At 40.1% G+C, this 24,350-nt stretch overlaps 1 protein-coding gene across 11 annotated transcripts in view; it reads left to right on the top strand.

Annotated features, from left to right (window-relative positions):
* Nucleotides 1–24,350, top strand: part of MYRIP (myosin VIIA and Rab interacting protein) — a 232,553-nt gene that overhangs the window by 184,401 nt on the left and 23,802 nt on the right. For all 11 annotated transcript variants that reach the window (XR_013946532.1, XM_080580085.1, XM_080580083.1 and 8 more), the window contains 3 exons: nucleotides 6,320–6,497; nucleotides 9,615–10,261; nucleotides 21,008–21,247. Coding sequence is in view for 10 of the 11 variants with exons in the window: in XM_080580085.1 (XP_080436211.1) it covers nucleotides 6,320–6,497; nucleotides 9,615–10,261; nucleotides 21,008–21,247 (1,065 nt within the window). In the remaining variant the exon portion in view is untranslated. The remainder of the gene's footprint in view (nucleotides 1–6,319; nucleotides 6,498–9,614; nucleotides 10,262–21,007; nucleotides 21,248–24,350) is intronic.

The raw sequence follows: 24,350 nt of genomic DNA, 5'->3' as shown, positions 1-24,350 counted from the left end.
GTCTGCCTGTTCTTGCCCCTTTTCAGAAGCCATAGAGTTGTTAACAGACACTTTGCCACATACAAGATTAACTAAGGAACAGATGCTTGGTATTTCACTCCCTCTGCTAAATGTCTGGATTGCATACATTTGAGCAGAGTGAAAATCACTTCCAGAGATAAATATGGTGTGGCAGAGTGTCACCGTTCTCAAGCTCATCCTGTCTTCTTCCTGGTATGGGAGTTTACTTACCAAAGGATGCATTAGCTGTTGATGTTTAAGGATTGCTACAGTATTTGCTCAGGTGGGTGGGACCTGCTGGTTCTGCCTGTGCACTGACTGTATTTATAGAGCACAGATGAGAAGTGGGTGATAGTTTTTTTGCTGCACCACTAACAGGTGTAGCTGTAAAATTTGCAGGTGAGGAGTGGGGATGGTTATGGTTGTACCTAAGTCACCTGTGTTTGTGCTGTCAATTTTAGGCTTCATCACTGAATAAGAAAAGGAATCTTCAAAGCCCAGCTTAACAGCTTCCCCATAGGCTGGAGCTTGCACAGCACACAGGGCTCTGCTGCTCAGATCCACAGGTGCCTTCGCTGCTCTCAACCCCTGTGTTGATGTCCCAGTGCTTGCAAGGGCTCCTGTCACAGTGGCCCTGCGGCTGCCTTACCCTTGTGGCACCAGGGGTTTAAAACAGTCCTTTATCTACTGTAAATAAGTGCAGAATAAATTTAGGTTTTACTAATTACACAAGACCAAAGAAATAGGGGGAAATGGGAGAGAAGTGAGGAGAAAAACATGCATGATCCAGAATATTCTATGTAGAATTCAACCAATTGCTTTGGGGATCTATTTTGTATTACTAATTTGGCTTCTGCTTAGAAGCAAAAGGAATTAACCATTGATGATACTTTTTCATCTTTTAGGGAAGAATGTAGAACAAAATAGGTATATTATCTCCCCATAGAATATGTGTACATATAAAAGAGTTGTTCAAGGTAAATAATCAATAGATTATCATATTCACAAATGTATTTTATAAATAGTTGTTCTTCCCTTAGGTTACTTGTTCTGGTTTTATTAATCCAGTGGCCAGAAGCTTGCAAATTGTTATAAACATTCAGAAGATGAAATATTTATATTTGTTAAATAATAGAAGACTTCATATCTGGTTACTTTTTATCCAATCCTTCTCTAATCTTCAGAACTGACATAGGACAGCAGTGAAACGAGATTGTACATGCAAAAATTATTCCTTTTAGTGCTACCCCAGTACAAGATGAAGGCTGAGTTCTCTCTATCAAGATGTTATAACTATGCAGCAGAAATTGCCTGAAGAGGTGGGGTAGAAAAATAATGTGTTTGGAATTTCTTTTTGAAAAATAAACAAAACATCTCACAGCAGATGCCATTGGGCAGGATTCAGTGGGCAACTCATCTAACTAAAGTGTTGGGAAATGCCTGTCAATACTGTATTTTGCAAACTGTGCTGTACCGCACAGCAGTCTGGTATGCAGCATGTATCTCCAAGAAGGAAACGTGCCAGGGGTATAGCAAACGACCTGTTTGGTTGCAGTGCCATCTCCCGATATACTAATTTATTGCAGGAACTAACAGTTGGACTTTAGTGTCTGACTGCAAACATAGAGGGCAGGGCAGCTTTGTAATTCGTCACAAATAAATACACCTAAAATACCATTTGGCTGACAGGTGTATGTTTGTTTTTGTTTTTCTCTCTGAGGAACCAGAACTTCTGGTTAGAAAAAGTATCAGTGTTTTCAACTAGGAGGGAAGGGTCTTGACTTCTTGTTTTTTCATAAATCAGGACCAGAGCTCCTACATTTTTGTCTCCTTTTGAAAACTGTATTTAGGTTACTGTATTATTTGTGTGCTTGAGGCAAATGCACTAGATTGGTTTGTCTGCTTGAGATCTTATTTCTGTCCAAGTTTGTAGGTAATGGATAAAGATTCTAGGCTACGATTCCTCCATTCATTCAGTAAATGCCCCTTTTTTCCAATGTCAGCTGATCAAGAGCCTATCAGTGTAGCTGGCATTACCTCTGTCTCCTGTCTGCCTCCACATTCAGCTACATGAAGCACCAGGTAGGCTTCTCAGTCCTGTTCCCTCAAGTTTAATGTTTGCTTCCTATATGAAAAGCATCCCATGTGGATCTACAGATGGGCTGTTATCTCCAGGAAGAAGGCAGGCACAAATGCAACATAGTAATATATACTTCTGCAGTCTGCCACAAGTAAGCATAGCAGTGCAGTCAGCAGGCATCTACATGGGTTTATAGCCCACACAGGCGGCCATGCAACTATCGCTGTACAGCTGCTGAGTAAGCAGTGCCAGCTGAGCTGAAGGTGATGCAAATGTGCCAACCAAGATTAGAGCTTTTGCTGTGCAACCTCACCCCAGATGACTAACTTTCTATTTTGTCTCTGCTCTTAATTATGAAGGAAACAAAAGGAGGTCTTGAGTCATTTGTTCTTCAAATACAGTCACCAGTCAGGCCAGTAATTCATTAGAGGTGAACTTCTAGACATTTGCTTTTGTGCTTTGAAAAAAAAAATAATAATAATAAAAAAAAATGGGCATGTCTATGCCGCTGTAGACCAATTTTTTCTCATGCCAAGACATGTTTCTGTCATATTCCTGCCCCAGTCTTGGGTATTGTCTGTCCTTTTTTTGTATAGTTATCAGGGTTACCTGTGGTTGTACCAGTCATTTGAACTGCTATCAGGAGTTAGTATTTATACTTCCTCTCCACCCATATTTGTCTGAGTAAAACAATTGTATTATCTATCCTTCCATCCTTATCTAAAACTGACTTTCAGAACAAGAGATAGCCCAGCCCTCTTCTTTTATTTACAACTTAATTGGAGCTTATTAGCAATGACAATTTTTGATCTTTTTAATCTCTCTAGATAAAACAGCTACATGGAACTGCAAAAGTAGTAGTGAAGAGTGTTAGTTCAACAGCTTCCTCAGTAGCATCTTTTTACTCTTTTTCAGAATCTGAATGCTGGGATGCAGTCAGCTGTCATAGCATGGCATTACTCTTCTGTCCTCAAGCCTTCTGTGACATTGAACCATCTTCAGTGAGAAGAGGCTGTACTTCTAGCAGAGCAATCCAAGACAGATTTTATCAAAGATTCACATAAGGCATAGAAAAGGATGTGGAAGGCTTCAAGCCAAGTTTTAGAGGCACCTTTTTTCCCTTTCTTGCATTTGGAGGAATTTTCCTGGGAATTAGCAGTAGTTTAACATATTGTTTTTGTGCTGTCCACAGAAAGTTGACAGAAACTGTGGACAACAGTTTCCCTCTGACCTGCCCCGAAGGTTTCAGCACACAACTTAAAAGAATCCATTTGTCTTCTATAAGCATCCAGTGTATTTGAGGTCCTAGGCTCCATCACTACATGGGACAGTGTCTTTGCTGTGCTTCTGTCTTTCAGTGCTTTTTGTCCATCAGGCCCCTCATGCTAGCCTTCTCCCTTTTAAAATCCTTCATGCTATTGCCTATTTTCTAATCCATCTGAAGGATGTATCTGTCCCACAGTGCAGATGCCTCCAAGCTAGATTTAAGTTGCTCAGGTTCCGTCTTGCAGTGATGCTGCAGAAGCAGAGGTCTTAGGGCAGGATTTGCTGAGCTCCTTCCATGATATTTGCACCCCATGCCAAGTTCTGCATTATCATAGCTTAGCTGTTAGCAGATCTCAAGATAGCTGAGAGCTAAGTGCAAATACTGCCATTGCCATAATGCAACCTTTACTGTGATGTTTATGAAATGGTGAGTAGGCAGGCGAGAAGCTGCCATTTAAACAAAACACCAGAAAAGTTGTCAAACCTACAGATTTTCCATAAATAAGAAAAAACATGTTGCTTTCATTATCTAAGCCCAGGTTATCATTAAACAGACTACTTAAGGTTTTCGTGACTTTTTTTTCTCCTCCTTATGATTCAGTTCTTTAAGTAATAAGGGAAAACAGATAATAGTGATTAAACTATTACTGTAGGATATTCCTTCTGGGTTCTTCAGCAGTTCTTCTTGTCTGTCTGTTTGCCACATATATGACAAAAATACTCACTTAAGGGAATGTTCTTCGTACTGTGCACATAGGGACAGACACAACCACTTGCTGCTCTCAGTACGTGACAACTTAAACACAAAAATATCAGAGTATATGGCAGACATGAACTGGACCTAATTGATTGTAAGAATGTGAAGTTTGGTAGTCCTTTTTTTATAACTAAGTGAAGTCAGTCACAGCAAAGTTAAGCTTTATCATTGTTTAGGCAGCAACTTTGTGGGAAAATTATTTATACTGTCCATATATCCTGGCTTTCACCAAGTTGTATAACAGGATGAAAACAAAGTAAAAGGAGCAAATTCTATAGTAATATAGTTTATTTACCTGTCTATATTGTTACATTATTAACCCTTTTACAGGGTTAGAGAGGATTTAGGTGATCTCGATTTGGTTGGAGGTTTGTAACAGCCTGAATATACACCAAACTATAGGTGAAGTTTGTGAAAGTAAAAGTGACTCATTTGAAAGACTCCACAAAATAAAATTATACAGGACTGTGAGGTGATTCTTAGTTGTTCATGTCACCAAATTTGAAAGCAAACATTCCTATGCATCACATTAGGAGCTGTCTTTGCATTGACAAGTTTCACCAAGTTGTGTGGTCATTGTGTTTGTAAAATATTTGATTCTAGGACAATAATTCTGGCTTTTCCTCCAGAGTTCAGAAGCCAAACTAAACCCTAGTGCATGGCTATGTTTCATTTTACTGAATCTGTTATGAAATCATGCTGCTGAGCCAAAGATACGGGAAGATTTGCAGTTAATTAAATCTTCTGGCATGATGTATAGGTTCCATACAGGAGCATTTCAGATGGGAGGAGCTACAGCCAGAAGAGAGGTGTGTAAGTGTTGCTCTCAAGCCAGCAGGACTCGCAGCAATGCTTATGCTGACCTGGGAGTTGAAGGGACTTGAAAATATCTCAAAGTCAAGTTATCCTTTTCCTCATCAGCAACAGTGCAAAGCAGAGCTCTGATGCAGGCAAAAACTGGCCCTTTTAAGAATAACAGTTTTAGTTAATTATTTGTAATTTGAACATGAGTTAAAATGTACAAAGATTTGAGAGTGCCAACATGGCCTGCGTAAAGAAGCTGAACTACTTGAAAGCATACTTCTTAATGAAACCCTAGTGTATACAGGCAATTTCAAATGACCTTGCAAGGGAGGCCTAGAAAGAGTTTTTGAGTGGTAAGAAGTTAAGGGGGAAAAGGCTAATTGTCATTTCAAAAAGTGATCTCTTTTGCCTTACAAGATGCCTAAGCATGTAGTCATCAAAAGCAAAATTATTAATTAAAAATAAATAAATTTTGCTACAGCAAAATAGTGTCAGATGGATAATAAAACTTGAGTCAATCTGCTCTAGCCATGTCTCTAGAATTACACAGATGATTTGACATGTAAGAGTGAATTCTCCTGAAATCAGCAGGGCACTGCCAGCTTTCACCTTTTTTGAAAACCTGGCCAAATTTAAATATGACTTCTGTAACTGATCCCAATACCTAAATCAAAACTAAAATATCTGATGTATCTATGTGGATCCAAAGGGAAACCCTTTTCCCTCAGTAATAGAGCTCATTAACCAATCATAACAGTATTTTACCTCATTTTTGCTTGAAATGTGACCTTACTAGAAATAGATGTGCAACTGTAGGCTATGTTGAATGCATTAGCAAGATTGTATAAAACTGTCCAGCATATTGTGTGATATGCATATCCTAGCAAACAAAAGAATTCAGCATTAAAATTAGTTGAGTTGCAGATTTATTTCTGGGGAACAGGCTGTTTGCTTTTTCTTCTTAATTTTTAACTTCTGAAAATTGTTACAACAGATGGCCTGTTGAGCCAACAATAGATCATCATGTCTCACCACAATGGGATCTCTTTCTGGCTAGCTTGAATTGGGAACTGTTAGATATCAGTCCTCATCAAGCACATTCAGAACAGCTACACCTTGATTACTTCTTTCCATCTGGTCCCTTGTAGTTCAAACAAGTTCCTGCCTCCTTGCATAACATCAGAAATGCACATAAATATGCAATCTAGCACTGAAACTTAGAATCATCATAGAATCATAGAATGGCTCAGGTTGGAAGGGACCTTAAAGATTATCAAGTTTCATTAAGTTCCACTTAAATTCCATTTCTGGATGCTAGCAGTCCCCACACTTCCATGCTCATACTAATTAAAGAGTTTGATAACTAAATATTTCTATCTTAAAATTATGCTCATTGATTTTTATTCCCACAGAGGTCTCAGTCTGCATTTTCCCTGGCTAGTGAAGATATGCCCAGTAAAGGACTAGACCCTGCATCGTCTGTGTCTGAGGCTCTTTGGAGGCAGCAGAAAGGACAATTCAGGAAACAGAAGGAACGCAAGCTCTCTGCATTACCCAGCTGGAAAAGTGTGGACAGGCTAAATGAAACAAGTAAATATTTCTAGTACGAGTATGATTCCTTTTTTTGGTTCTCACACCCATGTGGAATAAGTAAGACTTAAAGCAAGAACTTTGCCCACAAAATTTCTGTTGACATCTGTGCTTGCAGGTGTCACATATAAAAATGTCTGAGAATTTGGCGATGGTTGTGTGTCATGGCGCATTGGCATGTATCCTTGCTTATCCTACCATTGCTTTTTTCCAAGGAGAGATTCAAAATCTGGGCATTTGGGAAGTTGATTTGGGAATTTTAGGAAACATTAGGTATCTAGCTTGGATGTGTTTCAGAGCTTCTAAGACACAAGAGCTTAAGGGCCCCGCTTTTTTTTTTTTTTCCTACTTACTTGTCCTCCCGTTGAAGGAGTTTGCATATGCCCACAGTCTCCCTTCTGTTGCACAAGTTAACTGTTTTTGAGGTTACATAGTGAACCAAACAGTGAAATAATTCAAGTTTAAGATTCCCCCTCACACCTTTATTTTCAACCCTGATGAATTCACCAGCGCAGCGTGCTGTGCAGCCTTGAAAACAGCTGTTTCTGCACACGTTGGAGGAAGCTGTATGAGTAGGAACTTCACAGACCATCAGCTTCCCTAGACCAATGTCCTCCCTCTTTGTGTGCATTAGATATGGATGTAAATATGGACAATGTATGAAGTAACATCATAAGTCAGCTCCGTTACTTAACCAGCACCCTGGATTAGAATGAAGTTCCCTGCTTACTTCAAGATGCCGTTAAGTACAGGCTGTATTTGAAAAAGTTGGTTCCTGCTCTTCTGGGGTCCAATTTCTTCTTTTCCTGTTCTGGCTTTACTGTTCATGAAGCCACATCAGGCAACTGCTGCACAAAAGAGTTGGTTAGCTGTCATCCTCACAGGTGTGCTAATGATCACGTTGACACAATGGGAAGCAATGAACTGCTCATTTTAGCAGCAGCCCCTGGCTCCAAGTGATGGGGAACAGCAGAGCTGACCTACCTTTTGCTGTTGTTCTCCCATGACACAGGGCTGCTCATTCCTGTGCCCTCTCTTGTAGCAGCTGTAGAGACCATCTGATCCCTTTAGCAATCCCTGACAAGGCTACCTATCAATTTGATTCATGCTGCTGTAATGTCAGTTGAGAGGAATTGCAGAACTTGGGAGGCTGGAAATTAGACAGCGTGAATAGTCTCCTCCCCCTGAAAATTATGTGATAATAAAGTAGTATTAAAATCTGACTTAACTAAGTATGCTTTACTTTGTGAACTCTTCATTCAACCTCCTGTCAGAAATGTTGTTCTGGGCATTTTAGCTGAAGGCCTATTTTCAGTAAACTAGGGTGCTTAAATTTAAGAACCCACTTCAATCTCATTGAATTCAACTGTTCGGCAATTTGCTACTTAACAGTTGCTTAACTATAGCAGAAAGGAAAATTGACCCAGTTTCCTTTCAGGTGCTCTACTCAGAGGATTTGCTCTGCTTCTTTCTTACATTAAATAGCTGAGTGTGCTAATATGTTGAAATAAGATCTCACCTATGCAGTAGTAAATAGCTCTGTATTAGGCTGCAGAAAGTGCGAGAAGTCTCTTCCAAGTGTCTGGAGTGGTAACATTAGTGGGCATTCTTAGTCATGTAGCCTGTTCACAATTCATTTTTTAGTCATGTAGCTGTTCACAATTCATTTTGATTACAATTTGCACTGGTTTAAATGATGACTCAAGAGCCAAATCCTGAATTTGCAATAGTTTCATAATGAGACTTATTAAAATCTATTTTCATTTTCACATGTATAAATTATAATGAATACCCAAAGAACTGTGTACAAAATCCATTCTTTCAAATAAGTGACTATGTTTTGAAAAATCAGGAAGGAACCATTTGACATTAGTTGAAGTTGGGATAAAACTGAACCAGGTATTTTCAAACAAATTCTCAGCGGCTTGCCTTTCTGTCCTGCTTACGTTCTAAGATGTAATCAACTATTATCCTGTCCTTTCTTCAGTTAACTGAGGATGTTAGACTGATTCTTATGTGTAGCTGCTAAGCAAAATAAGGGGTTATGGTTTGGGAGAGAAAAAAACATAACAGTATGGCCCTCCACTGCATGATGTTCGTGTGATGTGCTGTAGCTGAATTCAATTTTTGTTAGAGATTTATGTCTTCCAAAGCTGGTTGCTTTGTTTGAAAGGAGAGATGTTTTTATGGAAAGAAGGTCTTCTTTCTCTCAAGAGAATCCTGTACTGAGATTAGTGAGCATAGTTGGAAAATACAAGAAAGCTTCTCACGCTGGAGAAAGATTCTCATGCTTGATAGCGAGTCCTTTTTTTTCTCCTATATCAGTTATTACAATAAGGAGTATGCCTCGGTTGGAACTGTTTTGATGTATTTAGTAACCTTCAATGGATTCTTCCTGCATGTCCGTAGCCATCTCCATTTTATCACAGATTAATTACCAGTATCCATAACACCCTTGGCAAGAAGCTCCACGGGTCTGGTACTCATTGCATCCCTCTTTTTTTTTTTTTTCTCTTTTTTTTTCCCCCTTTTTTTCTTTTATTTTTTTTGAACCTAGATTTCACTAGTTTTACTTGACGTTCTCTAGTAGTTAGATTGGAGGAGATTCCCCCATCTTTTCTAGCATGAATCTTTGTCTTCTCTTCTCCAGATTTAATCATTCCTTAAAAGGAAGCTATTTCAGAACCTGGCTCATACTTTGTTGCTATTGTCAGATCCTTTTCCATCTTTCCTTTTCAAGATGGGGCACCAAAACTGCACACAGAATCAAAGACATATGCGAAACATGGGATTTATATGTGTCTGTGTATTGATGTTTCTTCATTCTTTCCTAAAAATTCTTTCAGGAAAAAAAAAAAAAAGCCTTGTTCCAAGCATTCTCACATTTGCAGTTGTCATCACCATGACTTTGAATGGTGACTTCTGATTGAACGTATAGTAGCATAGCTCAGAGAATGAAAGAATTTATAGTAGCAACAATGCATTCATTTGTTCATTAGTTTTTCTGAACCTTCCAATTTGCAGCCAGTTGATTGTAAACTGGCAAGCAGAATGAGCTCTACACACTGTGATAACATAGTGGTAATTAAAGAGTTTGTTATTCTTTCATTTTCATAGATCCTCCTCCTGTTTTACAAAGCACTGATGGAAACTGGGTGGCTTTGCAGAATGTTACTTTGCCTCGTCCTCGAATGCTCGCCAAACCAAAGAGTCAAGTATTTGAAGCTTTGGAGAATGAATCCACTGTTGTGTCCGCATATGATGAGATGGGCTCAGACAGCGAGGATGACTACAACTGGAATGTGGCCTTGAACAAGCTGCGTCAAAGACCTCGGCAATTACCAGATGATTTCTATTATACCAGTTCCCAGTATGATTCTGAGTGGGTTTATGGTAATGATCAGTACCAGGCAGTAACCTCACCTTCCTCTGGGTTATATATCAATACTGAGACACTGTTCTCTGATTCTGAAACATCTTCAGTAAACTCTTCCCAGGAAGCTAAAGGACCTAGCAAACTTCTCTGGTTACAAAGCAGAACTCAGAGTGATGTGCCCAGAACGGAAAAAAAGCATTTCCACGGAGAGCTGGATGTAAATTTCAATCCGCAGGCAACCAGCTTGGAATATTCGGATAGCAGCGAGACTGAAGAAGTTCATTATGATTTACAAAAGAAATCAAGAAGGTGGAGGAAGAACAAAATCTCTGAAGAGATATGTGAAGCAAAAAAACACACAAAAGCCAACGTGAAGAATTTAAGTCAGGTAATTGTGTTTGATCTTTCTGAATGCGATCTCAAAAATAGCAGGGCAAAACTAATCAAGCTGTGTTGTCAATAGCATGTGAGTTGTGAGTGGAAGGTGCAGTGTTCTTGCAAGCTTTGTCCTCCTCATGCCTCATAACCAAGAAGAACCAAAGGTAAAGTGTTAAACATATCATGAACAGGCTTTGTTTCTTTCTCAGATATGCCACTTCCATCTGATCAATGATATTGTTAATACTGTAAAATGCAGTGTTCTTAAAAAAAAAAAGGCAGGGTTTGCCAACAGCTAGCAAATGTTGAGTAATTACCTGTTGACTTTTTTGTTTATTCTAACGCCTTTGTTGTTGGAATAAGAAATAACTCATATACCTGGGAATCTTTGGTATGCTGTTGTCATCGTATGGGATAAAGATAATGAGCAGCAGAAATTCAGAAAGGAATATTTTTGAAATATGGTCCAAATGATGTCTGCTTTTAATTGATCACTTGATTGTTTCAATTCTAAAGTGTTTTAGTGAGTGTTTACAAACTACTTAGATTTAAATAATTAGACAATTTATTAAAAAAAAAAGTAAGTGCTCAAATTTGGAAAAACTGATCATAGATGTTAAAGATAGCAAAGCACTCCCCAAACATTTCTTTCAAACAACAATTATGAGATAACCAGAAAGTAAAGAAGTCATCTTCTTTACAAGGATTTTTCCAGGCTATGGACTGATAGCATGTAAGGGATCCAGTTGTCCCGCAGAATTTTTCAGCAGTGCAAACACACTTCTAACTCTGGAAGAAGAGAACACTGAATACTTGTTCAATTCCATTTCCCATATCTTACTCCTCTCACATCCTGTAGCTGGACCACTGCTGTAGTACAAAAATGTTGAACCTGAAGCAAGGAGCTAAATGTCTTCTCCCTATGCCTCTGACTACAAGCAACCCGATCCAATCTTTAAAGTTGTCTAAGCAATCTTAGAATGTCTGGAATAGTTACCCTTTGCTTGTGCTACTAGCCTGTATCTCCCACTGAAAAACATCAGCACAGTTGATCATAAGTCAAGGTTAGGGTTATAGGATTTGAGCGGGTTTTTAATGCTGGGTAAACTACAGTTAATTCTGTATCTATTCCTTCTGCTTTTAGGAGACAGGTGTGGGTGTTCTATACTGACTCATTTATAGTCATGTCCTCATACATTTATGATCTACAGCTGTTGAGGGGGACTTAGATATGATACTGTGCTCCAACAACACATCAGTGGCCATTAAAGACTTCTTAGAACATCAGACAGAATAACAGAACTTTCGAGGGACTGTACAAAGACCATGTTTTGTACACAGAAATATATTTCAATTTCTGGCTTTACATATTTGTGCATGTTCTGTATGTGTGTGCTTATATTCATATTGCAGCTTTCTACATACTACTGGTCTGCAGAGTATAGATGAGCATTGCCTACAGGTGTGGTGGTTTCACCCTGTTGGGCAGCTGAACTCCACCACAATCCCTCTCTCACTCCCCCTCCGCAGAGAAAGAGGGGAAGCAAATACAATGGAAAGGGCTCAGGGGTTGAGATAAGGACAGGGAGATTGCTCAACAATTATTGTCATGGGCAAAAGAGACTCAGCATAGGGAGATTAATGTAATTCATTGCCTATCACTAACAGACTAGAGCAGTGAGAACTAGAAGCAAACTTCTAGCAAAAAAATAAAATTAAATAAGGGAAAAAAAAAAAGCCACAGGGGAACTTCTGCTCCGTGCTTGGATCACATCCTGCCCTTCTTCTGCACTAACCTTGGGGTCTGTGGAATTGTTTCTCTCACGTTTTCTCACTCCTCTCTCCTAGATGCTATTGTGCAGCAGTTTTTTTCCCCTTTCTTAAGTCTGCTCTCCCAGAGGCCCAACCAACATCACTCCCTGGCTCAGCTCTGGCCAGCGGTGGGTCCCTTTTGGAGCCAGCTGGAGCTGGCTCTGATCTGACATGGGGAAGCTGCTGGGCTCTGCTCACAGAGAGCATCCCTGCAGCCCCCCTGGTACCAAACCCCTTTCCACATAAGCCTACTACAACAGGTTAGGTCCCCTCCAGGGGAGAACAGAGAGGCAGGGTGCTTCCAGGCTGTGACTGCACCCTTCAGCAGATCAGTGTGTATTTCAAAGAGCAAGCTGGTGCAGAAAGTGATAGTTCTTTCCAAATCTCTTGTGAGTTGCTTTGTATCTTCAGTGCTGCTCAGACCTCTCTGTTGTGCTCAAAACGCAAGGTTTGGGATTCTGAGCCATTCTCCTTTTTACCTTAGGCAAAAAGAGACTGTTCCTGCTCTCCTGCTCCCTCAGTCACAGTGGAGCAGGAAGCGGCACTCTGGTTCCATGTTTTCAAAACAATGAAATTCTCATTAGGAAGTTTGTGTATAATAATATGGATGGGTGTGCATGCATTTCATTTGTGTTTAGACACACACACAGACCCCGGTGGCTGATGTGACAGTTGGTGCCTGCCAGCAGCCACCTGTTCCTCCAGCCCTTGGTAGGGAAAGCACTGCTCGGAGCAAGAATGGACTGGTCAGTACAATTTATAGCAAGGATGTTGCTAGGGGTGAGAAATTCTAGGAAGCGATTAAAATGATGAAGACTATGAGGAATGTGATTTGAGGTATGATACTAAATTAACCAGGCATCATTTGTGTTGCTTAGAAAAATGAGATTCAAGAGATGTCAGGATCTCATGTAGTCCCCAAAATAATGTATTAATCTAGGTAAAATGTAAACTGAAGCAGAGAGAGCCCTACAGGTGAACAGTTTGCACAAAGTGATAGCATACATATGGTAAACTGCAGATTGTAAATTTAAGGAAGCTTCATTGTGTGGCATTAAGCCCGTCATAGATTTTCACACCCTGAGATTAGTGAGAATTTACTGAAACCACACAAAATGCTCTCCTAAACCATGTTGCATCAAGACATCAGACAATGAACAGCTGATCATATGTAAATGACAGCGAATAAACTTAATTTTTCCTTACTTTACTGCATTATAATAATAACAGGATAACTTGTTAACCACTGTGTTTTCATCAGCATTGTAGATTTCAGTTTAGCCATGTAAACGTTGGATTTTCTTTTATATTTTTTCAAATAGTGAAGATTGATTTCTTTATTGTGGCTCCCTGAGACACGCTAAAATGAAAGTGGGCCCTTTCCTCTCTCCCTGCTCCAAATCTGGAGAGTTGTTAGTGGTAACATTCTGGAACAATCACAATCATTTCATAGCTCACAACTGAATTTCTATTAAAAAGTATATATATATATATATATATTTAATCCAGATTTAGTACCTAGATTAGAAAAATGCTGTGGCATGTCTTAAGATGTGTTTCAGACTCAAAACTAGAATGCTGACTTTATGTCTGACAGAAAATTTATAGTCTGAAGTCTGCAGTGTCTTAAAAAGGAAAACCTGAAAACAGATATCAAGTTGTGCTGAGTTAGGGGAGACATTTTGCCACTTTATGATAGGTAAAAGAACAACCTGCTTTAGTGGGTTTTCTGTAGGTAGGCTGTAAACACTGTCATGAAGCAGGTAGAGCAGGACATTAAAACTGCCCTGATAAAAACAAAATCCTACCGTAGGAAGTTTCTGATTGCGTATGTAGCACAGGAAACAAATTCCTGGGGAACGTGAATTGAGATGTGCAACCTTACATCTACCTTCTCTGATTTTAATGATAATTATTTTCCAAATTGTCACTTTTTTACAAGAAATAGCCACTCAAACCATCAATCTCTGTCTGTTTTCATCATTACTACTGTTGTTTTATTGGCTTTCATTATATTTTTGAGAGCAGGATATGCTGCTTATTGTAGCTGTAATTCTTATATATCTGAAGGAAAGCGGAGTCACTTAATTGCTTCCAGTGACAGAAGTGTCCTCATTATGAGTTCGCTTCTTTTATCAGAAGACCCTACCTGTTAATTACAGCTGTCCTGCCCATGCTGCCCTGCAGCCAGGTGAGGGGTGAGCGCTGCTGGACTGCCAGTCCCCACGGGATGGCGCTTGGGATTTGTTTATCGAAAATAGCTGCCCCGAAATTACACTGACTCATAGAGAAACTGCCTGCAAACCTCACAATTTGTGTCATCTTCTAAAAACTGGAGTTTCTAATCTCTGTTTCCTATTTCAGTTTAGAGCTTTCTGTCCATGATGTAGCAGAGACTTGTGTCTGGAGTGAACTAGCCAGGACTTAGCTTGCTTGGTTTATTTTGAGGCTTTGTGTTCACTAAGATTACATTGAGTTATCAGCCATTTGTACACAAGGATTTGTGTAAAAGCAGTCTAGAAGGTTTCTGGAGAGCGTGGAAGATAGCTTCCTGACGCAGCTGGTTAGAGAGCCTACCAGGGGAGGTGCCCCGCTAGACCTTCTGATCACAAACAGAGAAGGACTGGTGGGAGATGTGGTGGTCGGAATCTGTCTTGGGCAGAGTGACCACAGAATGGTAGAATTCTCTATTCTTGGCGAAGTCAGGAGTGGGACCAGTAAAACCACTGTCTTGGACTTCCGGAGGGCTGACTTTGGGCTGTTCAGGACACTGGTTGGCAGAGTCCCTTGGGGGGAGGTTCTGAAGGGCAGAGGAGTCCAGGAAGGCTGGGCACTCCTCAAGAAGGAAATCTTAATGGCTCAGGAGTGGTCAGTCCCCACGTGCCCAAAGACGAGCTGACGTGGAACTAGACCAGCCTGGCTGAGCAGAGAGTTGTGGCTCGAGCTTAGGAGCAAAAGGAGGGTTTATAATGATTGGAAAAGAGGGCGGGCTACTCAGGAGGACTATAAGGATGTTGCGAGGCTGTGCAGGGACAAAATTAGGAAAGCCAAAGCTCATCTGGAGCTCAATCTGGTTACTGCCGTTAAAGATAACAGAAAATGTTTTTACAAATACATCAACACAAAAAGGAGGACTGAGGAGAATCTCCATCCTTTACTGGATGTGGGGGGAAACTTAGTTACAAAAGATGAGGAAAAGGCTGAGGTGCTGAGGTGCTCAATGCTTTCTTTGCCCCAGTCTTTAGCGGCAAGACCAGTTGTTCTCTGGATACCTGGTACCCTGAGCTGGTGGAAGGGGATGGGGAGCAGGATGTGGCCCTCACTATCCATGAGGAAATGGTTGGTGACCTGCTACAGCACTTGGATGTACGCAAGTCGATGGGGCCGGATGGGATCCACCTGAGGGTACTGAGAGAACTGGCGGAAGAGCTGGCCAAGCCGCTTTCCATTATTTATCGGCAGTCCTGGCTATCAGGGGAGGTCCCAGTCGACTGGGGGCTAGCAAACGTGACGCCCATCTACAAGAAGGGCTGAAGGGTAGACCTGGGGAACTATAGGCCTGTTAGCTTGACCTCAGTGCCAGAGAAGCTCATGGAGCAGATTATCTTGAGTGTCATCACGCGGCACTTGCAGGGCAACCAGGCGATCAGGCCCAGTCAGCATGGGTTTATGAAAGGCAGGTCCTGCTTGACGAACCTGATCTCCTTCTATGACCAAGTGACGCGCTTGGTGGATGAGGGGAAGGCTGTGGATGTGATCTACCTTGACTTCAGTAAGGCTTTTGACACTGTTTCCCACAACATTCTCCTCAAGAAACTGGCTGCTCGTGGCTTGGACTGGCGTACGCTTTGTTGGGTTAAAAACTGACTGGATGGCCGGGCCCAAAGAGTTGTGGTGAATGGAGCCAAATCCAGTTGGAGTGGAGTCCCCCAGGGCTCAGTGCTGGGGCCAGTCCTCTTCAATATCTTTATCGATGACCTGGATGAGGGGATCGAGTGCACCCTCAGTAAGTTTGCAGATGACACCAAGTTAGGTGCGTGTGTCGATCTGCTCGAGGGAAGGAAGGCTCTGCAGGAGGATCTGGATAGGCTGGACCGATGGGCTGAGGTCAACTGCATGAAGTTCAACAAAGCCAAGTGCTGGGTCCTGCATCTGGGACGTAACAACCCCAAGCAGCTCTACAGGCTGGGAGATGAGTGGTTGGAAAGCTGCCTGGCAGAGAAGGACCTGGGAGTACTGGTTGATAGGCAGCTGAATATGAGCCAGCAGTGTGCTCAGGTGGGCAAGAAGGCCAACAGCATCCTGGCTTGTATAAGAAGCAGTGTGGCCAGCAGGGCTAGGGAGGTGATTGTCCCCCTGTACTCGGCTCTGGTGAGGCCGCACCTCGAGTACTGTGTTCAGTTTTGGGCCCCTTGCTACAAGAAGGACATGGAGGTGCTCGAGCGAGTCCAGAGAAGGGCAACGAAGCTGGTGAGAGGTCTGGAGAACAAGTCTTATGAGGAGCGGCTGAGGGAGCTGGGGTTGTTTAGCCTGGAGAAGAGGAGGCTCAGGGGAGACCTCATCGCTCTCTATAGGTACCTTAAAGGAGGCTGTAGCGAGGTGGGGGTTGGTCTATTCTCCCACGTGCCTGGTGACAGGACGAGGGGGAATGGGCTAAAGTTGCACCAGGGGAGGTTTAGGTTGGATATTAGGAAGAACTTCTTTACTGAAAGGGTTGTTAGGCATTGGAATGGACTGCCCAGGGAAGTGGTTGAGTCGCCATCCCTGGAGGTCTTTAAAAGACGTTTAGATGTAGCCCTTAGAGATATGGTTTAGTGGAGGACTTGTTAGTGTTAGGTCAGAGGTTGGACTAGATGATCTTGGAGGTCTCTTCCAACCTAGACGATTCTGTGATTCTGTGATTTGTCCAGTGTGTATTAGGAAAGGTGTATTTCATATCTCATTGCCTCCTGAAGGATTTAAGCTTGCATTAGAAACACTTGATTTACTTTTAGTGAGACTGTTTTGTGGCTGTGTCAGTCTGCCGTGTCCTCACTGAAGCTCTCTTTCCAGATAAACTAGTGTCCCTTTATTCTTGTTTTCAGGTGTTAGTGTTATTTGCTTCTGACAGATGCAAATGGGAACGTACACAATGATTTATACAAACACGAGGATGTTGGTAATCTTAACAAATAGAGCAAAAGTGTGACCAGTAAAGAAACGTGAAGTTTAAGATAGCATCTATTAAATAAATAATAATTCCTTTCAATGTATTTATTTTTATTTGTTGTTTCAGCTTTTAATGCATTTTTTTAATCTGTTAATTCATCTCATCACAAACAGTTCACTGCCACCACCTGAAAATCTCAACACACAAGCCAAGCAGCCTACCAATAACTAAAACAGCAAAGTATAGCATTATAGGATATCATTATCTCTGCATGTAAGCAGGAACTAATAATTCTTGCAAATGTAACTACTACAAGCAGAAAGATGAATAATAAGACATATCTGAATGCAGCTGTAATAAAATAAACACCTTCAAGGTAAGTTCGCCCCCCCCGCCCTCCCCCCCAAGAAAAGATGTGTATTCAGTAACACACATTTAGCTAACACAGAACAACCCAAGCGATAACAAGGCAGCTCATAACTTTCACCTGTGCTGGAAAATGTAGCAAAAAGCTATTTCCCTTCTAATGAATTAGGAAAGTTCCTTTACATATATTAAAGCACAAGCTAGAACTGGAACATATCAGTGACAGTGTCACCTGTTGATGCCCAAAGAAGAATTCCTGCTTTCCTGTCTGCCTTCCTGTCTTCCCTCCCCCTGCCTCCAGCATGGTCCAGTGTCTCTCCTACATCATCTGTAGCACACGCTTGGAGCCTTTTGCCCAGCCTTCGTGACTTGTTACAACAGGGTGAAGGACAATTCTTTCAGCAGCATAAGAGCTCACCTTACCTAGGAAATTACATTTTTGATTTTTCATCCTGCTGAAGCCTCACAGCTTAGCAATATTGTCCCATCAGGCCTTCACCTGAAATGCATGGGAAGCCAGCTGGTAGACTCCAGGTGATTTTGCTGAGCTTTGGGTAGAGGCAATAAAGATCAACCGAACAGGTGCTGCCATGTGTGGTCTGGGAGACCAGCATTTCTTTCAGGATCAAGAGTAGTTGTGATTCTGCCAATCTCACTATGGATTCTTGTGTACGTTACTATTGTGATACATCTGCTAAACAGATATATAAGAGGCCCCTAGAGGAACTGTGCACTTCTTGCATGGTACAGCGATGAGGTAGAAATGTGAGAAAACCTACCTCTCTGGACTGACAGCCTTCCTCACTGCTCTGCTAGATTTTGTACCCAGCTTATTTAAACAAGATTATTAAATTTTTATTTTTGCAAGTTTGATCTGCTCCAATGTCTGCATTGAATGATGGTGTTTGGTTGGTTGTTTTTTTGGTTGGTTGTTTATTTGTTTTCTCTCCCTTGCAGACTCAGCCCCAAGGTGAACTCTTTCTGTCTAGACATTGCTAGAGGAAGCCCACATTCATGGTGCAGAGCTGTCAGAACTCACTAGCAAATCTCATAATCCTAAACCACATGATTTGATAGATGGGAGAGTAGGTCTTTGGAGGTACCTATTAAATAAATGCAAGTACCTCATTTAAATAAAAAGGGATTCTAGTAATGAGCTGAGACCAGATAACTAATAATACATATCTCAACTTTAATACAATGTATCTCCACTAAACTGTATTCTCTCCTAAAATACAAGTGCACAGTTTAGCTGTGCTTTCTATCCTGTAAATTCTCTAAGTTATGATTGTTTTTCTCCAAATTGATGGATAGATGCATTCAGCAACAACTTTCAGATTTTATTGTAATTTAGAAACCTGTATGTTTCATTACCAAATTGTTGGAGGGGAGTGTAATGAATTGTTGTGTGAAATGCAAGATATATCTGAAGAAAAAATATTGTTACTATTTTTTTTACTAAAAAGTTGAAAATATACCAGTCACGTAGAAGCAAGTAGAAGTATATCATAACATATTATAAAACCAAAGTGGAAACTCACTGATTTGAAATCTTGTTCTTGATCTTACTCAGAACAGTTTGGAAGTTCATTTGAAAGAAAAGGCCATTTACTCAGCAAAAGTTGATTGTACAGGAAAAAAAATAAATTATGACATGAGCCTGTGGTTCCCCTTTTAAAATGGCTTGCCATGTATTTTAAAATCCTGATTTTCTAAAAAGGCCTTCCACATTCTGAAAGTGAGCTATAAAGCAATAATCTAGTTGTGTAATTGATTCACAGATAACTGCAGAAAAAAATAGTCCAGAAATCTGTGAAAGTGCTAGACAATACAGTACAGTTTACCGTGTGAGAGATGAATGCTGACACTACAAACATGATGTGTCAATCCATTAAGAGCACTTGGGCAGGTAGAGTTTCTGAGGGAGTTGTCAGTTAACATTTCCCGTGAGAATTGGAGGTAATTGAACTGTCCATAAATATGACTGCTGAGCCTGCAGAGAGAGTAGCTGTGCAAAGCAAATCTCCTGTTTATGCGTTGCCAAATGAATGGTAAAGAAAACATAGCTTTTAGTCTCTTCAGACAAATCTGGTCCTGTCACAGTAGGAGAGCATAAGGCAAATAGGAATAATTTCCTGGCAAATAGGAATAATTTCCTGGCAAATAGGAATAATTTCCTATCTGAGAATTGCTTCAAATCACCATCTTAGACCTGCTACAATGTGCCTGCCACTTCTGGGTCCCAGGCTGCATTCTTTACAGCCTCCTCCTGGGTGTTTTTGTCATGATTACACTGTGTCAAAGAATTTGTCACTTCTGAAACCCATCACATTCCACCTTACTTTATGCACTTGGTTGAAGCACTGAACAAAGTGTCCAATTATTCTGAGCTCTCTCTTAGCAGTCAGCAGAGAAAGAATAGCATTTCCAGAAAGCAGTTAACGTTATAGGCTGTGTTGTTCTGGGAGATGCTCTCTCTCTCTCCATGAGCTGTAGTAGGAAACTGGGTTCTAATCAGACAGCACAGATCCAGAAAATGAGTTGGTACATATGCAGACATCAGTTTTTGATATAGTCATCAGGCACTTTTAGATTTCCTGCAAGAAAAAAAAAAAAAAAAAAAAAAACCTTTTCCACATCTTTAAATATTGGGCAGGCAACAGGCCAGGCAGACTTGTAAAAGGATTTTGTTTTTCTTCTATTTGGCCTGCAAAGTAAAGGACTTGTCATGGTCAAGTCTGTAGCACCAACCGTATTTAACCAAGCATCTGAGTACTTCCCACCTTTAAGGATCCAGAAGTAAGAAAAGGTGTTCCTGGAGATTGAACTTGTTCTAAGGAGGCTGGTGTTTGGAGAATAATTGTAGCTGTAGTGGATCCACCTATGTAAATGTTCACTGGGAAAGCTGAAAATCTTAAATACTGTCACTTAAAAAAGGAAAGATTTTTTAAAAACTTGTTTCTAGTAATCATAAGAGAATAAGGATAATGCTCAAGACCAGCCAGCAGGGAATGTGAGCACAGCTTTCAGCTGGAAAGTGGACACAACTGCCAGGTTGTCATGGATAAGTGGTTTCATTCCCGCACTTCAGTTTCTTTATATGCACCAAAATAGACAGTGATGGAAATGCGGTACTGAGAACGAGAATCGCCATTTATGCTTTTGTTTTATTAGCTGCACACAGATATGTAATGATTTTGATAGTTCCTTTCTACATAATATAAAAGTAGCCAGGAATGATAAATATTATCCAACAGGTGTGGGTTTACTGGCCTTCTTTTGTAAAGATGTGGTAACTTTTTATCAGCACGCTTTGCTTTCTTTCTAGCTTCTCTTCAGAGTGATCTTATCTACCCTTTTCTAGGAAGCTGCTTGTTTTCCTGCTATACCTATACAGTAATTATTACTGTTCTTCCAATTTCTTTGTAGGATTTTGATGATTTATCAGAAACAGATATAAGCAGTGAGGATCAGCATTGTAATATCGAGCCCGACCTTATGGAAGAGGAGCTTAAATCCAGGTTATTTCAGCTTGGAGCGAAAATGAGTGACAAGGAAACATCTTCTGGTGAAGAACAAGAATCTGAACCTAGAACAGACCCTGAAAACCAAAAGGAGAGTTTGTCCTCAGAAGAAAATGGCAAAAGTATTCAGGAGGAGTTAAAGAAGGTAAGTGGTCATTATAGGGGAGTGAGCTTAATACTGTAAAAGTTAGAATCCAGAAATAGATGCTTGTGGTTAGAGAATAAAACACAGCTGATTAAAAAAATAGGTCCTTTAAACTGGGTCTGAGTCTGCAACCCTTGTGCAAGTAAAACTTCGATTAAGGTGTGGGCTTCTTCCTGTGAGCCTACAGCATTAACTCTAAAGCAGTGAACTTCGTTTGTGTAATAAACATGTTAACTGATTGATACTAATGAAACTATGTCTGTTTATACTAACTGTGAATCTACTTGCATATTTTTATTTAAAGGCACGTTCAGATCTCCTTTTTTCTCCTTACTAACCAGCAAGCAAGGTTCAAGTTTTTTCTTTCTTTCTTTCTTTTTTTTTTTTTTATTTATTTGCTCCCCTGGTTTTGGTATTTTTAGCTCATTCTGGTATCATAGATTCTTCTTTTGCCTCTCTGTTGGAATATTTTGTGCTTCCCTAAAACTTTATGGCCTGTTACACTGTCAGCTAATAGGTTTCTGGCAGTAGTAATGTATTCTGGTGAAACAGTAATCCAGTGTCAGTTCTGATAATGAATGAGATCTTCCATTCACACCATTTCACCCTACAGTAAGATGTCTGACTTAAAGTGTCACTCCACTTAACACCTGCTCTCTTCCCTTCCTGCTTCTGAATTTCTCTTCATATCATATAGTGTACTGGAATGTGGTATTCAGCCATCTTTTGTGCTCAGTTCACCATAGAGGAGAATTAGAGAGAGAATTAGAGGAATTGATAGCAGAACTTGCTTCAGCTGTAGAGAAACAAGCAGCCTGCTTTTGTTCTTATCCCTGACAGTTGTCTTTAAAGGTGATTTAAGTCTTCTGATGCGAGCCTTCTCTTTGGAAAGGTGGCTGTCCAGCATCTTACAATGAAATACTGAAGAAGATGATGGTGTATAATACCAGCTGTGGCTATGGTAACCTAAAATATGAAGACATACCTAAATTCATTAGGGTGGAGTAGAGTGGAGTAGAATGGAATGGAATGGAATGGAATGGAATGGAATGGAATGGAATGGAATGGAATGGAATGGAATGGAATGGAATGGAATGGAATAGAATAGAATAGAATAGAATAGAATAGAATAGAATAGAATAGAATAGAATAGAATAGAATAGAATAGAATAGAATAGAATAGAATAGAATAGAATAGAATAGAATAGAATAGAATAGAATAGGTCATTTGGAAGGAACCTTCAAATATCATCTAGTACATTTGCCTGACCACTTCAGAGCTAACCAAAAGTAAAATCGCATATAAACATGCAATACCTTTAAAATGAGTGTATGACATGTCTCAATGGAGACAAGCATAGAAAACTTATCTTCAGGGAACCAGTAATTTTAGATGCCTCAAAAGCCAAATGTCTCAGTATGCTGTCTCTTTAAAAAGCCCAATTTCTGAAGAATACATGTGTAGGGAATTGATCTTTCAGACTGGTATTTAACATTCTCAGACAGAGACACAGACTTCTGATAGGGGCATTGAGTTTCAAATTAAGTTTACAGAAGCTCTAATTCTGAGCAATTAAAATGAGAGCTCATTTGCCCACAGTCTGCTTTGAGCTCCTGAACACAGATTAAAAACTGTATTTTAGCCGTCCTGCTTATATTTTATCAGTGCTGATTGTCTTTGTTAGCTGTTAGTTTTCTATTCTCTGGCTTTATACTGGAACACATTAGCAACCTTAAATCACAAAGAATTTTTTGTTACAATATACCTGACCATAGAATAAAAAAAGATTAAAAAAAAAAAAAGTCTCTTTCATTGAGTCACTGGAAATAGGATACCTGTTGGTCATGACGATCTGACTTCTACATGTCTGCACCTTTAAAAATCTAGACTTCTGGTTTTCAGTGGAAAGTGGGAATCTCATGTAGTCGCACTGAGCTGATACTTTTATAGGATATTTATTACATCAAGACTTTTATCAATGGGAAGAATTGGCACAGCTTGAGTAGTGGGGAGTTTGCTGAAGTTGGGTTCTCAGTGTGAAGTTATGGGTTCTCAGTTCTCCCCTTAAGCTGTGTTTTTGAGTTGTATAACTGCAAACTTGTTTGAGATAGAAGGTTGAAAATGTTTCCTTTGAGATATTTGTTTAGGTCATGTGGGATACTTGAGGATTTAGGCGGGTATTAACACTCATTAGTTTTATGCTTTAGATTTAAACCCTTCTAGACCTTCAGTACAACCATCTTCAACATTTCTAAGCCTATGGTTGCCTAAAATGTTCTTCTGGAGATTCACAGCTCTCTAAAGCAAATATAAGCCTACAGCAGGCTTGCTTTACAGATAATGTTTTGTGCTTATTATGCTACAGAAGCAGTCTGTGATCTTTGAGGGGACTGCAGATTCCTGAAAAGCCTGCTTTTTCCAGCTGTGTAATGAAATGCCATGGGGTCCTGAATGCTCAGGCTGGAGTTAGCCTGCAGCCTCTCTATATTTCAGGTGTGAACAAACCATGTTCATGTTGTGCAACTATTCTATTAGTGAAGCAACTTGGACTAGCACAGTGATTTGCATATTTTTTGTGCCTTGCTTTTTTTTTTTCTTTTTTTTTTTCTCGTTAAAACACTAACCAAATACTTAAAGAAAAAAGCAAAATCTAAATCCCCTTGGGAGTATCTTAATGATACTAATCCTGAGAATGCCAAGCATGATAAATGGGGTATATTTAGCTCTTGCTCACTCCTCTCTCCTTCTATTTTTTTTCATGAAGATGAACAGGACAGGTCTATATTTCATGGTACACCACAGAATTACATTCTAGAAAACAATTTTAGCAGTGCCTACATAAATGTGGCATTTTGAATGCAGTCTATCACTGTGACTACTTTATTGGATACTAAGCCATAGAGATACTGTTTAAAAAACAGACTAGCTCTTGCAAATTTTGTGAATTGTCCCATGTAGCATAAAAACTGAAATAGTTGTTAAAACCTCACTTGGGCTTCTGGCTTTGGTTGCTCTCATTTTGTACTCCTTCTTTCTTAAGGTACAAAAATTAGGAAGTTAAATTTTGGTAGTAATGTTCAGTTCTTGTCCTTGTTGCACTGA

Source organism: Anser brachyrhynchus (genome assembly GCF_964034855.1).
Source record: "Anser brachyrhynchus genome assembly, chromosome: 2".
NCBI classification, from domain to species: domain Eukaryota; kingdom Metazoa; phylum Chordata; class Aves; order Anseriformes; family Anatidae; genus Anser; species Anser brachyrhynchus.
Note: the sequence above shows the minus strand (reverse complement) of the source record. Positions and strands in the feature narration are given on the sequence as shown.